General features: G+C 42.6%; 1 protein-coding gene across 1 annotated transcript in view; it reads right to left on the reverse strand.

Moving 5' to 3' along the window:
- Nucleotides 1-142: 142 nt before the first annotated feature.
- The window catches only part of LOC116511757 (sulfotransferase 6B1-like), a 28,214-nt gene continuing 14,111 nt past the window's right edge, over nucleotides 143-14,245 (reverse strand). The window contains exons 2-7 of the mRNA XM_032221939.1: nucleotides 11,484-11,649; nucleotides 8,652-8,836; nucleotides 7,609-7,735; nucleotides 3,520-3,614; nucleotides 1,416-1,602; nucleotides 143-515 (exon numbers count right to left, since the gene is read on the reverse strand). Coding sequence (XP_032077830.1) covers nucleotides 397-515; nucleotides 1,416-1,602; nucleotides 3,520-3,614; nucleotides 7,609-7,735; nucleotides 8,652-8,836; nucleotides 11,484-11,625 — 855 coding nt within the window. The 5' untranslated portion in view covers nucleotides 11,626-11,649 and the 3' untranslated portion in view covers nucleotides 143-396. The remainder of the gene's footprint in view (nucleotides 516-1,415; nucleotides 1,603-3,519; nucleotides 3,615-7,608; nucleotides 7,736-8,651; nucleotides 8,837-11,483; nucleotides 11,650-14,245) is intronic.

The raw sequence follows: 14,245 nt of genomic DNA on the forward strand, positions 1-14,245 counted from the left end.
AAACACTTCTGTGAAAACTGGACATGGTACACGGAATTGATTGTTATAAAACAACCTTGGCAACTTTAAGCCTGGTGGACTTCAACTCCCAGAATTTGCTGGCTGGGGAATTCTGGGAATTGAAGTCCTCCAGTTGAAGTTCTGGAATTCTGGGAGTTGAAGTCCTCCAGACTTAAAGTTGCCAAGGTCAGAGAGCCCTATTATAAAAGATGGGATAGGAAAAAAGAAATAAGGAGAACAGAAATGGAACAGAAATTTAATCTTCAAGAGCAGAATTTCTTCACAAGCCCCTCATGTGTCTTCCTCCCCTTTCTCTTTGGAAGAAAACGAGTCCATCCAATGTCAAGGATTATTGGTCTTTTAAACATGTTCCTGATCCAGGTGTTCATGTCCGAGTCAACATTCATAAACGAGATGTTTTGCCACTTCGCTGCATGTCATTTTCTTCTTAAATGTCTCTTCAAACAGCCGGTTCTGTTTGGGAGTGAAGTGATTCTTCCAGTCACCAACGGTACCTAAGAAATGGCGAGACATGAGGAAGGATAGTCGTTCCCATAAAAAGAGCACCATCTTAGTCCCTCAACAGGAGGTGGGGGAGGAGGGAATTGGGAAGCATGGAAAGAGGACAGGTTTAAATGGTTTTATTTTACAAATTTACATAAATGTAAAGGCTGGTCAAAGATTGTAATAAAGATATATTATTTGATGACATCAACTAGAAGACTTCCAAAGCCCCTTCATTGTTATTCTATTCCTTTCCTATTCCCTTCTGTTCTGTTCTATTCCTTTCCTATTTCTTTTCTATTCCTTTCTGTTCTGTTCTGTGCTATGCTATGCTATGCTATGCTATGCTATGCTATGCTATGCTATGCTATGCTATGCTATGCTTATTCCTATTCCCTTCTGTTCTGTTCTATTCCTTTCCTATTTCTTTTCTATTCCTTTCTGTTCTGTTCTATTCCTTTCCTATTTCTTTTCTATTCCTTTCTGTTCTGTTCTGTTCTGTGCTATGCTATGCTATGCTATGCTATGCTTATTCCTATTCCCTTCTGTTCTGTTCTATTCCTTTCCTATTTCTTTTCATTTCCTTTCTGTTCTGTTCTGTGCTATGCTATGCTATGCTATGCTATTCTTATTCCTATTCCTATTCCTTTCTGTTCTGTTCTGTTCTATCCAATTCCTTTCCTATTCCCTTCTGTTCTGTTCTGTTCTATTCCTTTCCTATTTCTTTTCTATTCCTTTCTGTTCTGTTCTGTTCTGTTCTGTGCTGTGCTGTGCTATGCTATGCTATGCTATTCTTATTCCTTTCCTATTCCTTTCTGTTCTGTTCTATTCCTTTCCTATTTCTTTTCTACTCCTTTCTGTTCTGTTCTTTCCTGTCCTATCCTATTCTCTATGTTCACTCTTCAAATTACCTTTTCGGAATATCAATTTCCGGTTGGAAGTGAGTACACAGACCGTGTGGTTTTGATCAGTATTTTCCTTTTCTGTATTGGTTTTCATCTCGTGGAAGGAAGACTTTTTGCAGATTTCATAGATCTGGCTCTCAGTGGGGTTGAGTCCTAGGAAGGCACTTAATCTCTTCACCACCTTGGGGAGATCCTGAATGTGTAAACAACAGAGAAAATGTAGCAGCAGCAGCAGCAGCAGCAGAAGGAGGAGAAGGAGGAGAAGGAGAAGGAGAAGGAGAAGAAGAAGAAGAAGAAGAAGAAGAAGAAGAAGAAGAAGAAGAAGAAGAAGAAGAAGAAGAAGAAGAAGAAGAAGAAGAAGAAAAAATACGAGAAACTGAAAAAGGGATTTTGATGTTTTTGCAGGGAATCTGGAAAGACATTCTCATGCTGATTTCAGTATTTTTCCATGCTTAAACAGAAGGGTGTACGTAGGACTTTTTCTCCTGAGGACACAATCTATTATCTTATCTTCTACAGGAACATGGAATCTAACCCACCTCATGGTGTTGTTTTCAGAATGAAACGGAGAACCATATAGATTACTGTTTTCTGGTGAGGGAAGATTTTGAAGTTTTTAAAAAAAAAACAGTTTGGCCAAGTGGTTAAGGTGCCAGGTTAGAACCCAGGAGACAGTAAATTCTAGTCCTGCCTGAGGCATGAAAGCCCTCAGGGAGATTTTGAGTTCTAGTCCTGCCTTAGGCATGAAAGCCGGCTAAGTGACATTGGGGCCAGGCACACTCCCAGAGCCCAGCCCACCTCAGAGTTGTGGTGAGGAAAATGAGAGGAGGAAGAAAGGGGTATTAGGTATGTTCACCATTCTGAATTACTTATAAGGCTGGGTAAATATCTAATGAAATAAATAAACACATAGGGATAGATAGATAGATAGATAGATAGATAGATAGATAGATAGATAGATAGATGATAGAAGAGGGAGAGAGAGATGGATGGTTGGATGGATGGATGGATGGATGGATGGATAGATAGATAGATAGATAGATAGGCGAGAGAGAGATGGATGGATGGATGGATGGATGGATAGATAGGTAGATAGATAGGAGAGAGAGAGATGGATGATGATGATGATAGATAGATAAAAGAGAGGGGGGATGGATGGATAGATAAATAGATAGATTGATTGATTGATTGATGGATGGATGGATGGATGGATGGATAGAGATAGATAGATAGATAGATGGATGGATGGATGGATGGATGTTGGATGGATGACAGATCGATGAGAGCGAGAGATGAATGATGGATGGATGGTTGGGTGGATTGATAGAGAGAGATTAGATAGATAGATAGATAGATAGATAGATAGATAGATAGATAGATAGATAGATAGATAGATAGCTGGATGGCTGGATGATAGATAGATAGATGACAGAGAGAGAGAGATGAATAGATAGATAGATAGATAGATGGATGGATGGATGGATGGATGGATGGATAGATAGATAGATAGATAGATAGATAGATAGATAGATAGATAGATAGATAGATAGATAGATAGATAGATAATGTCTGGCTGGATGGCTGATGGCTGGATGGCTGGATGATAGACAGACAGACAGACAGACAGACAGATCCCTTAACACACACACACACACACATACACACGGAAACACAAAATCACATACAGAGAGAAAATGAGATAGAGAATATTCAAAAACTATTGGAGTTGACCTATGGAGGTCAAAGAATCAAATTTTGTACAAATCTCTAATAGCTGAGTGGTTGCACAACTACATGAATACATGCAAGACATATATAAGTGTGGGTCCACTTAGGAGCAGAGTGGCTATAAAATAGCAAATAAATCATGTAGGTAAAACCTACCATTCTTGGAAAAGTTAGATTCTAACAGTAATCAATCTGATGTCCTTGCACTGAACTACAATACCCAAATTCCCTGGCCACATGGCTGTGTGATAACAGCACATTAAAATGCACGAAATTACGGGCAGCTTTATTACGATTAGCGAAAGAAACATAAGATGGAGCAAAATGCTTTGGCATCTCCCTCCTTCATCTGTTCAGAAATGAGAAAGGGTTGCCAATTTACCTTTTTCATGTCTTCATAGAATAAGAACAGGATGTTTTTCTCGTGCAAGTGTTTTTCCCAGCTTAAAACGTGATCAAACCAGGATCCGCAGACCACTGTTTAAAAAAAGAAAGAAGAAGAAAGAAACGACATTTGCATCACTACTTGATGAGCCAGGAAGCTGGCATTTGCAACTTCACGATAATTGATTTTGCTATGAAAGCTGAATATCGAGACAAAAGTCGAAATATTACAACAGGTTAGATATCCAAAACTACTTACTTGCCCACATCCGTGGCCTTCTTTATACATCTCGGTTTAATTGTGGCTTACTGAATAAGACAATGTTAACTCAAATTCACACAATATGCTAAACTAAATAAATCACTTTATGGATTAGCATAGTGTTCTTATAGCAAGTCTGAGGTAATTTTTTTTTTTTTGAAATCTATTTTCTATTATTTACATAGAAGTCTATTGAACACACAATGTGATTGTCCTGGCATTTCACTTGCCATAAAAACCAAAGTGAGAACAAATAACACATATGCTACTTAAAAAGTGCTAGTGTAGAATTATTTTGGACCATCCTATTCATTCTAATACCATGATGCATATATTTCCAGGTCCCCTTACTCTATTTTTTTTCGTATTCTAACTTTCACCTCGTGCTTCTAACCATCAATGGAATCTGTTCCATGTGTCATAAAATTATGTCTCCCCTTTGTCTTTTATTTTTAACATTAGTCTATCCATTTCTGCACAGACTTGTTAGTATCTTCCTTATTATCTCCTCGGAGGTAATTTTTTTAAAAATCCACATTAACCTTGATTTTATTGTACGACAATTATCCATGCCATATTGTTCTAACTCCCAAAGGCTTTTATTTCTTAGCAGCATGCAAAGCAAATATCAGGCTGCAAAATACAAAATAATTTCAAAACAAGTAGACCCAGTCCTCCTTTTTCTTCTGCATCCTGTAAAACTTCAACTCGTGTTTTTCTCCGATGCACAAATTTAGATTTCCTTTTTTCCACTATTTCAAACAGGCTTCCGATGTCGAAAGAGGTAGTATCCGGAACGAAAACATAATTCTAAGCGGGACATTAATTTTTATAACATAATGTTCCCTCAGCAATTACAATTGTAGTTTGTCCCATCTTAAGATATCTTTTTTTTAACTTCATTCCTGACGTATATATTTGGAATAACATACAATTCATATTTGTCATAATGATACCCGGATATTTTTTCTTTCTTTAAAACAATTATGTTCCTCAATTCTGTATGATCGTCTATATTCATGTTATTTGTTAAATCTTCCTCTTCTGTTTGTTAAACAGAAATTTGCTAATGCATCAAATTCTTCTAGTTTTCCCATTAACGCAGGGGTGTCCAAACTTGGGAACTTTAAGATTTGTGGACTTCAACTCCCAGAATGGGACTCTTAAAGTTCCCAAGTTTGAACACCCCTGCATTAATATTTCAATGCCTTTCAATGCCTTTAAATCTTCCAAAGTCAACCTCATCTGCAAAGCCCCTTATACTTGAAATTATTAACATATAGTTTTGTTTTAATCTCTACCTCCACAATTTCATCATTCTGTCTTCTACCTCTGTTCAGTATTTCAAGAACCAAAATGAACAAGAAAGAGGCTGAGCATCTGTGTCTGGTATCTCACACAACATTGTGAAATTTGCATTAACAATTATTGGTGCTTTCTCTGAAGAATCAATCTTACCAATTTCATAAGAGTTCTGTCCAAAATTTATACCTTCCAAAACTTTGAACACGAATGCAAATTTTCAAAGGCTTTCTCTAAGAAAATCAGTGTGGCTTGCTTTTTTATGATGTTGCTCCAAATAGTCCAAAATATCTTTAACTATCCAAAATATCTAAGATCGACCTTTAATTGTCTTTTAGATTAAAACCGACATTGATCCCTAGGAGTAAATTGCTAAAATGAAGAGAGCTATTATATAAATTGAATATTGTATCCTCCTCATCTGCTCTTTGCTCCCCCTTCCTTCTTAAATCACAACTCCATTTTGTTTTCTTCCCTTAATAACATCAGTTCTACTTATTTCTTGGCTGATCTTTGGAGTTGTCCATTTTTTTACAGCCGTGTAGTAAATCAGCCTGAACAGCATTGAGATAACAAAATCCTTCCACTCTTGACCTCGACAAGGAATTCAAGGCGGATGACCAAGTCCTATAGCAGTGATGGTGAACCCTTTCAGCACCGAATGCCCAAACTGGAATGAGTTCTGGAAACCCGAAGACCAGCTAGCTGGCTCACACATGCCTCTCTTTTTTTTGGTGGTTTTAGCCATTTTTCAAGTCGTTTTCAGGCCATTTGGGGCCAAAAACAGTCCAAGAGAAGGCCAGAAAAGAGCTTGAAAAGTGGCCTGAAAATGGCCCGAAAAAAGTCTGGAAATTGCCTGGTTTTTTGGCCAATTTTGGCTGTTTTGGGGGCCATTTACAGGGCATTTCCCAGCATTCCAGGACCCATGAAGACCAACTGCCCGGAAACCAGAAGAGCAGCTGGCAACAGCATGTGTGCCCACAGAGAGGGCTCTGTCTGTTACCTCTGGCACGCATGCCATGGGTTTGCCATCACAGTCCTATAGCCTTGTGACTTGGATCTGGCAGTGCAAAAGAGCCCACTCAGGTGGGAAGCACAAGGCGTTGAACACCTGCTGAAGAGATCAGAAATTCCTCCATTGAATTATTTGTTGCGTGGAGGACTTTCTTTTGCCTCCTCTAAATCGTGTTCCAATCAGTTTCAGTCAAGAATCCCCTTTCCTTCCAATTGGAAGAGAGAGAAAACTAGTTTCCCCTGTCCACTTTTTCCATGCCATGCAAACTGGACACATTTTGTAGCTGATGAACACACCAGCCAAGTTGGGAAGATTAAAATTTTGTCCATATTTCAAAGACTGAAATATGAATCAGATTTTCTTAGCCTGCTACCCTCCTGGTGGATTGGTCAACACACACACACACACACATATATATTAGATTTTTACAACCCCTGGTAAGCCCCAATTATGGGAGGAAGCTAACTGCTTCCATCATCTGTCAATCGGCTCGTCACAAGAGTCCATCACGACAGAAACCCAATATTTTTACTGTTGCCTTTGTTATATTTGTGGGGTTTTTTTGTGCTTTATTTATTTATCAGCACAAATACAACAAAAATGTAACAAAAAGGCAACAGTAAAAATATTGGGTTTCTGCCTGGATGGTCTCTTGTGACGAGCCAAAGGACAGAGAATGGAAGTAGTGATCTTCCTCCCATATTTGGGCATACCGGGGGTTGTAAAAGAAATCTAATATATATATGTTGCATTTGTGCTGATATATAAATAAAGGGAGACAAGTATAGATGTATTTCAAGCTATTTAGCTCTGATCAGCTAGCCATACCCTTACTGGGATTTGAGTTTCCGTTTATTTATTTATCAGCACAAATGCAACACAAATGTAACAAAGGCAACAGTAAAAATAATGGCTTTCTATCTGGATGGTCTCCTGGGGTGAGCCAATAGACAGAGAAAGGAAGCAGTATGCTTCCTCCCATATTTGGGCATACCAGGGGTTGTGACACAATACACACACACACACACACACACACACACACACACATACACATGGCTGCATGTTTGTATGTTCCAGCATAACTCTGGAACGCCTCGAGCAATTTCAACCAAACCTGGTACATAGATGACTTACTCTCTGGAAACAAATACTGTGGGGGTAAGAAATCCCACAGTGTGTGGGATGTGTGTGTGTTTCCGTGTGTGTATGTTCCAGCATAACCCTGGAATTCCTGGGCTGCTGAAATGAAAAGGACTGAATTATATCTATAGTGTCAAGTCACAGGATGTTTGACAGTGATAGTGTGCATTTTGGATTCAAGTTCTGTTAAGATACAGCCTGTTGTGTCTTAAAATGGTGTCTACTGTACACCACAGTGAAGTTGCCATGGTAACGGCTTCACAGTAGTCCACAAGGGGGAGCCCTCTAATACAGGATTGGGATAAATACCAGCCTAAGCTGGGTTATCAGTTAGTTTCCAATAAACGTAGCCACACTTTAAATCTTACCATCTCCTCTTAAGAACATCTCCAGGAAATTCGGCCAGGAATCGACGGTGGGAAGATTTGGATTCTCTTGATAGTAATGGAACATGGATACAGCGATGTCCTTTGGATTTCTGACTATATAAATGGCCTACAAAATAGGTACAGAATGTTATAATTGGACCTCAAGAGTTGGGTTCATCCAGAAACTTGAAAAATCTAGCATCCACATTTATCCAACATCCTAAATTTGCTTACTTTTTAATGTGGGTTTGATTGGGGTTGGGTAGGTTTTTCAACCTGCTTATGTTGATTACTATTAAAGTTTGTAAAGAAGACGATATGCACCTATTAGAAAGCTGTTGTTTGTTATTGGGCGGTGTTGCATTAACCCATCCAGTTTATGGTTGAATAAAATGTATGGTTGTATTGTGTGAACCCAGGACATGACTTCATTCAGGATCCAGGTTAAACCTCTTGTTTGAATGCAGTCAATACACTGTTGTTCTGACCCAGCTCCCCAAACACGACAAACCCTCTGTAGTTAAATTAATGATTCCTTTATTAGGAGCGCCAGCCGCCCCGGCAAAAAGTCTCTCTCTCAATGCAGGCTAACAAGTCTGTCTGGCAGGGAGATAAATGGTTGTCTGTCACATCAATTCATCTCTGCCCCCTGCCTTTGATTCCCCAGAGCTAGGGTGAGGCTTTGCTAGCAGCAGTGGCTCTTTCCTCCCAAGGACCAGCCCACAGATTTCCATTGCTCTCCTTTCCTCTGCCTTCTGTGCATCCGCGCGTCAGGCACTGGAGCCAGCTGTTCCTCCTCTTCCTCATCAGCCACCTCCAGATCTGGGGGCTGTTGACTTTCCATCTGAGGGCTGACGGATGGCCCAGACTCCGCCTCTGTCTCTCTCTCTCCCTCTCAGCCAACTCCATTCCCTCTTCCCCCTCGGAGCCCCCAGGTTGCCTTGATGCCTCCTCCTCCTCTGCTTTGGCTACTGGGAGGGCCAGCGGCTGACAGATAACAACTGTGTCCCCAAGAACTTAAGCTAAATGAGTTAATTTTTAACCTTGCAATGCTTGACTTTGAATGTTGGTGGCAGCAGGTTGCTGTCCAAGTGGGTCGGAATGATCCTTTTGCAGGAAAGGCGATCCAGTTGATCCAGTTTGGAAAGGTCTCCAAATTCAATTGGAGAAGTCAAAGCCACTTTGGATGCATAGATGTGTGTGAGGATTTCCGCCAGCCAGTGCGTTCCTAACAGGGGAGAGAAGGGAGAGAGGCATTGGATTGGCAGAGTGTCAAACCGGGACAGGAGTCCCCCTAGAGTGGGGTGGGAATGGAGATTTTGCAGTATCCTTCCCCCTAGAGTGGGGTGGGAATGGAGATTTTGCAGTATCCTTCCCCCAAGAGTGGGGTGGGAATGGAGATTTTGCAACATCCTTCCCCCAAGAGTGGGGTGGGAATGGAGATTTTGCAATATCCTTCCCCCAAGAGTGGAGAGGGAATGGAGATTTTGCAGTATCCTTCCCCCAAGAGTGGGGTGGGAATGGAGATTTTGCAATATCCTTCCCCCAAGAGTGGGGTGGGAATGGAGATTTTGCAGTATCCTTCCCCCAAGAGTGGGGTGGGAATGGAGATTTTGCAGTATCCTTCCCCCAAGAGTGGGGTGGGAATGGAGATTTTGCAATATCCTTCCCCCAAGAGTGGAGAGGGAATGGGGATTTTGCAGTATCCTTCCCCTGGAGTGGGGAGGGAATGGAGCAGTGGTGGATTTCAAATCCCGTTCCAATTGGTACACCTGGAACGGGCCCGCCGGCGTCCTCATAGAAGTGCAGAAGCCTTAAAACACAGGTAAGGAGCTCGGGGGGGAGGGTGGGCCCTGCGGAGCACCGTACCGGAATGGTATCCAGTGCTCCGGGCTGGCTCCAGTACGCCCGTACCAGGGCATACTGCCTGCAACCCACCACTGGAATGGAGATTTTGCAGTCCCCTTCCCCCAGGAGTGAGGTGGAAATGGGGATTTTGCAGTATCCCCTGCCACGCCCACCAAGCCACACCCACAGAACCAGTAGTAAAAAAAAATGTGAATTTCACCACTGTCCTTGACATATGACCGGTCAAAGTTCAAAGTTACAACAGACCCCTGAAAAGCTACATATGACCCAAGTTTAAAGTACTGACATTGCCCCTCACCCTGAAGTCACTTGACCACTGTAGGAAAAGGAATGATGGTACCTGTGGGCAGAGTTAAAAGAGGGATCAACCAAAAATCTCTACATAGCCACAAGTGAATTAAGTCCTCCCCTCCCCTTGAATTCTATTGACTTCTATTTAAGTCCTAGCAGGTGCTGACATTAGTTGAGAATGTTTCTGTGCATAGGCATGATTATGAGCCGAGGTGGCGCAGTGGTTAGGGTGCAGTACTGCAGGCCACTTCAGCTGACTGTTATCTGCAGTTCAGCGGTTCTAATCTCACCGGCTCAAGGTTGACTCAGCCTTCCATCCTTCCGAGGTGGGTGAAATGAGGACCCAGACTGTGGGGGCGATATGCTGACTCTGTAAACCGCTTAGAGAGGGCTATAAAGCACTATGAAGCGGTATATAAGTCTAACTGCTATTGCTATGCTATGATTAGCAATAAATCAATTTAATTGGACCTTCAGGTGTGGATCTGATCTTCTGAGCCTAACATCTACGTTTCGGGTGCTTAGGAACCGACCCAAACTTAGAGCCATTTGCATTTCCTGGTGATCACATGACCACTATTTCTAACATTTTTGCCAGCACCAAATGTTTACTTCCATTTTCTGGAACGTTCGAAGAAGGCTCCAAGTTCTTGACTGCAAAACCACAAATGAACCTTTTTTTTTTTTCTGTTTTGGACAATATCCGATATCAAGGTGAAGAAGGAGAGCTGCAAAAGTTGGCTTGAAACTCAACATTAAGAAAACTAAGACCATGGCATCCAGCCCTCTCAATTCCTGGAAAATAGATGGGGAAAATTGGAGGTAGTGGCAGATTTTATTTCAGATGGGGACTGCAGCCAAGAAATTAAAAAACGCTTGCTCCTGGGGAGGAAAGCTATGGCAAATCTAGACAGTATCCTAAAGAGCAGAGACATCACCCTGCCATCAAAAGTGCCTATAGTCAAGGCGATGGTTTTCCCATTTGCAATGGATGGCTGTGAAAGTTGGACCACAAGAAAGGCTGAGCACCAAAGAATGGAGGCCTTTGAACTCTGGTGCTGGAGAAGACTCCTGCGAGACCCTTGGACTGCAAGGCCATCCAACCAGTCAGTCCTAGAGGAGATCAACCCTGACTGCTCGTTAGAAGGCCAGATCCTGAAGACGAAACTCAAATACTTTGGCTACCTAATGAGAAGGAAGGACTCCCTGGAGAAGAGTCTCATGCTGGAAACGATGGAGGGCAAAAGAAGAAGGGGACGACAGAGAAGGAGGTGGCTGGATGGAGTCACCAAAGCAGTCGGCGTGAGCTTGAATGGACTCCAGAGGATGGTAGAGGACAGGAAGGCCTGGAGGAACGTTGTCCATGGGGGGGTCACAATGGGTCAGACACAACTAACAACAACACAATATCCAGTAGTCACAAAAACTAACCAATTGGATTGGATTCACATGATGGGCTATGCACTTAGAAAACCAACCATCTAAGTAATATCTAAACCAACATAGCTTAGTTTATCGTGTGCATGAATGCATTTCCCAAGCCTTTAATCTGGTTAGTTGCATTTGTTGCATTTCTTATTCTACAGAATTTCTCACCCATCTTACGACAATACTGAACGAATTCAGCCGACTGAATTCTTGCACGCAATCTTTTTCTCATTCGTTTAACTGAATAACCAATTCTCTTCCAGCCGAAATTCCACACGAACGCTTACCAGATTTGGGGTAGGAAACCAACAGAATATCGTCCTCTCTAGCATCAAAGGAAACCAAAGAATTTAAAAGCTCCGGCGAGGATCTTGTCGTAAACCTGATGCCGTTGAAAGTGTGCGTGAGTTTCTCTTCGCTCCACGACATTTGTAATAGAATCAGAAGCTACCACTGCAAAGAGACAGTCAAAAGAAGATCCTTGCAGACCAGATGGTTAAAACTGACCAAGGAGAGCATCAGAAAAGACATATATATATGCACTTTGGACAATCCTTTAAAAAAAAAAAAAAAAGTATTTGGAGGATAATCTTTATGGATGACTCTACCTGTAAAGCAATATAAAGGTTATCCAGATAAGCCGGGCTTGCAAAAACAAATAAACCAAGAAATGTGGTTCACACGATGCTTGGCCTCTGGAGATAAGGAGGCCAGAGAATCCACAACTGGAAAAAAAAAATTCCTCAGACTTGTAACTCAAGCAGGGTGTGCAGGGAACTAATTAACGAAGTGTGACCTTAGCGCAAGGGCTGTGTCAGTTCAGGAGCTGAGTTCCTAATGAACCAGTGTAGCACGTGAGTGTCAGAAACACCCTGTGTCTGGTTGCAAAATTCCATCACTGAAGGGCTGATAAGTGGATGGAAATATCCTGCTTCCTCAAAAATAAGACCTCCCCGGATAATAAGCCCAATCAGGTTTTCGAGGGCATGCGCTGAAATAAGCCCTCCGCCGAAAATACGGAAAAGTATTTTTCAGAGTATAAGACGCACCAGAGTATAAGACGCGCCAAGATTTTGAAGAGGTTAAATTAAGACCTCCCAAAAATGGCCCGTTTTTTGTCAAAAAAAGGGCATGCATAGCCTTTAGGAGGCTTGTAGAGTGCTCCTGGTGGCTGGGGAGAGGGATTGGGGGGGAAACGAGCAAAAAACAGCCTGTTTTTCGCAAAAACGGGCCCGTTTTTTGTAAAAAAAAGGGCATGCATATCCTTTAGGAGGCTTATAGAGTGCTCCTGCAGGCTGGGGGGGGGGGGGGGAAACAGCCTGTTTTTCACTCATTTTTGCCTTCCCCAGCCCCCAGGAGCACTCTGGAAGCCTCCTAAAGGATATGCATGCCCTTTTTTTTACAAAAAACCACTCCTAAAGGCTGTGCACAGCCATTTTTGCAAAGGGGGCAGGGTTTCAGGAGGTCAAAAAATGCTGTATTCAGTGTATAAGACGATCCAGATTTTCACCCTCTTTTTTGAGGGAAAAAGGTGCGTCGTATCCTCTTAAAAATACGGTAAGCCCTCCCCGAAAATATTGCAAGAGAGCTGCAGGCATGAGGTGACCACGCTCGCTGCCTCCTGCACCTCAAAAATAATAAGACCTCCCTGAAAATAAGGTCAAGCGCTTTCGGGGGACGGGGGTCAAAAGAAAATAAGACCCTGTCTTATTTTCGGGAAAACACAGTAGTACTGTTTTTTCTCGTGTGTATGCCGTGTGTGTGCTTGATGTGCGATGCACGCATGTGCACAGTGCGATTAAAATTGTTCTGTGCCTGCGCAGAACAAAAAACAAGATGGCGGAGCCTACGGTGCCAACTGGAGAACTCGTCCAGGGGTGTGGCAGGCCTGGGTCGCTGCCGGTTCCAGCGGCCCAGGACTCCAAACCACTACCACTTCGGTCGAACTGGTCTGAACTGGTAGGAACTCATCACTGCCCAGAAGGATGGAAGGCTGAGCCAACCTAGAGTTGGTCAGGATTGAACTCCGGGCAGTGGGCAGAGTCAGCCTTCAATACCACATTCTAACCACAGCACTACCATCGCTCTAATGCTTGGGATTTTAGAAACCTTTAAAAAAATCATCACCTCTTAAGAATTTTAAGAGATATTAAGAAATATGAGTAGTAGCTAAGACTATTTTTTTTTAATGAAACCCACAAAACCAATTTTTCTCCTGTTCTTCTTCCAGGAGGTTTCAGGACAGGGATAGGTAGTTGCACAAGGGAGCCATACTTCACCTTCTTAGAGACTGCTGGGGGCTGGTTAATGATGGTATGGGGATCTCCAGATGTCCAGAATGGGGGGGATGGGCCTGTTTGGGAGTGTACTAAGGAGGTGAGCATAGGTTAATGACCAATGCAAATTCGACCTGCAACATCGCGTGGGCTATCTCACAATGCAAATTCAAAAGGCGGAGCTTGCACGATGATATCACAATGCATATTTTATCAGGTTGGCCTCATTGTGGGGAAAGACAGGTGCCCCTTAAAATGGACGAACGACACCTGGTTTTCCCCCCCAAACTCTCCAGCACAGGATATCCCCTACACAACAACAAAGCCTTCCCACTCCTCTGTGCTCTGGGGATAGCAGAAGAGGCAAGTGGGGTGAAAAATGGGGAGTCAGGAATGTCAAGGAAGTCGACTACACAGTGATTTTGTTCCTGTAAACTTATAATCAGGTGGCATTGGCATTTATTCAGCTCAGGCATCCTGGTCTCTCTCGCTGGAAGGTGAAGATCAGTCTTGCAAATCTGAATGCACTGCCCCCACCCCTCCATGAGTAGGGGGGGGATTGTCTCCAAGCTTGGAAACTTTAAGAGTTGTGGACTTCAACTCCCAGGATTCCTCAGCCAGCCATGAAGAATTCTGGGATTGGAAGTCCCACAAGTCTTAAAGGCGCCAGGTTTGGAGAGCCCTGCTCATGCAGATAGAAGGAGGAGGGCAGTGAATGGCACAAGCTTTCACAGGAATCCTGGGACTTCAACTCCCAGGATTCCTCAGCCAGC

This window comes from Thamnophis elegans, chromosome 7 (genome assembly GCF_009769535.1).
Source record: "Thamnophis elegans isolate rThaEle1 chromosome 7, rThaEle1.pri, whole genome shotgun sequence".
Classification (NCBI taxonomy): Eukaryota; Metazoa; Chordata; class Lepidosauria; order Squamata; family Colubridae; genus Thamnophis; species Thamnophis elegans.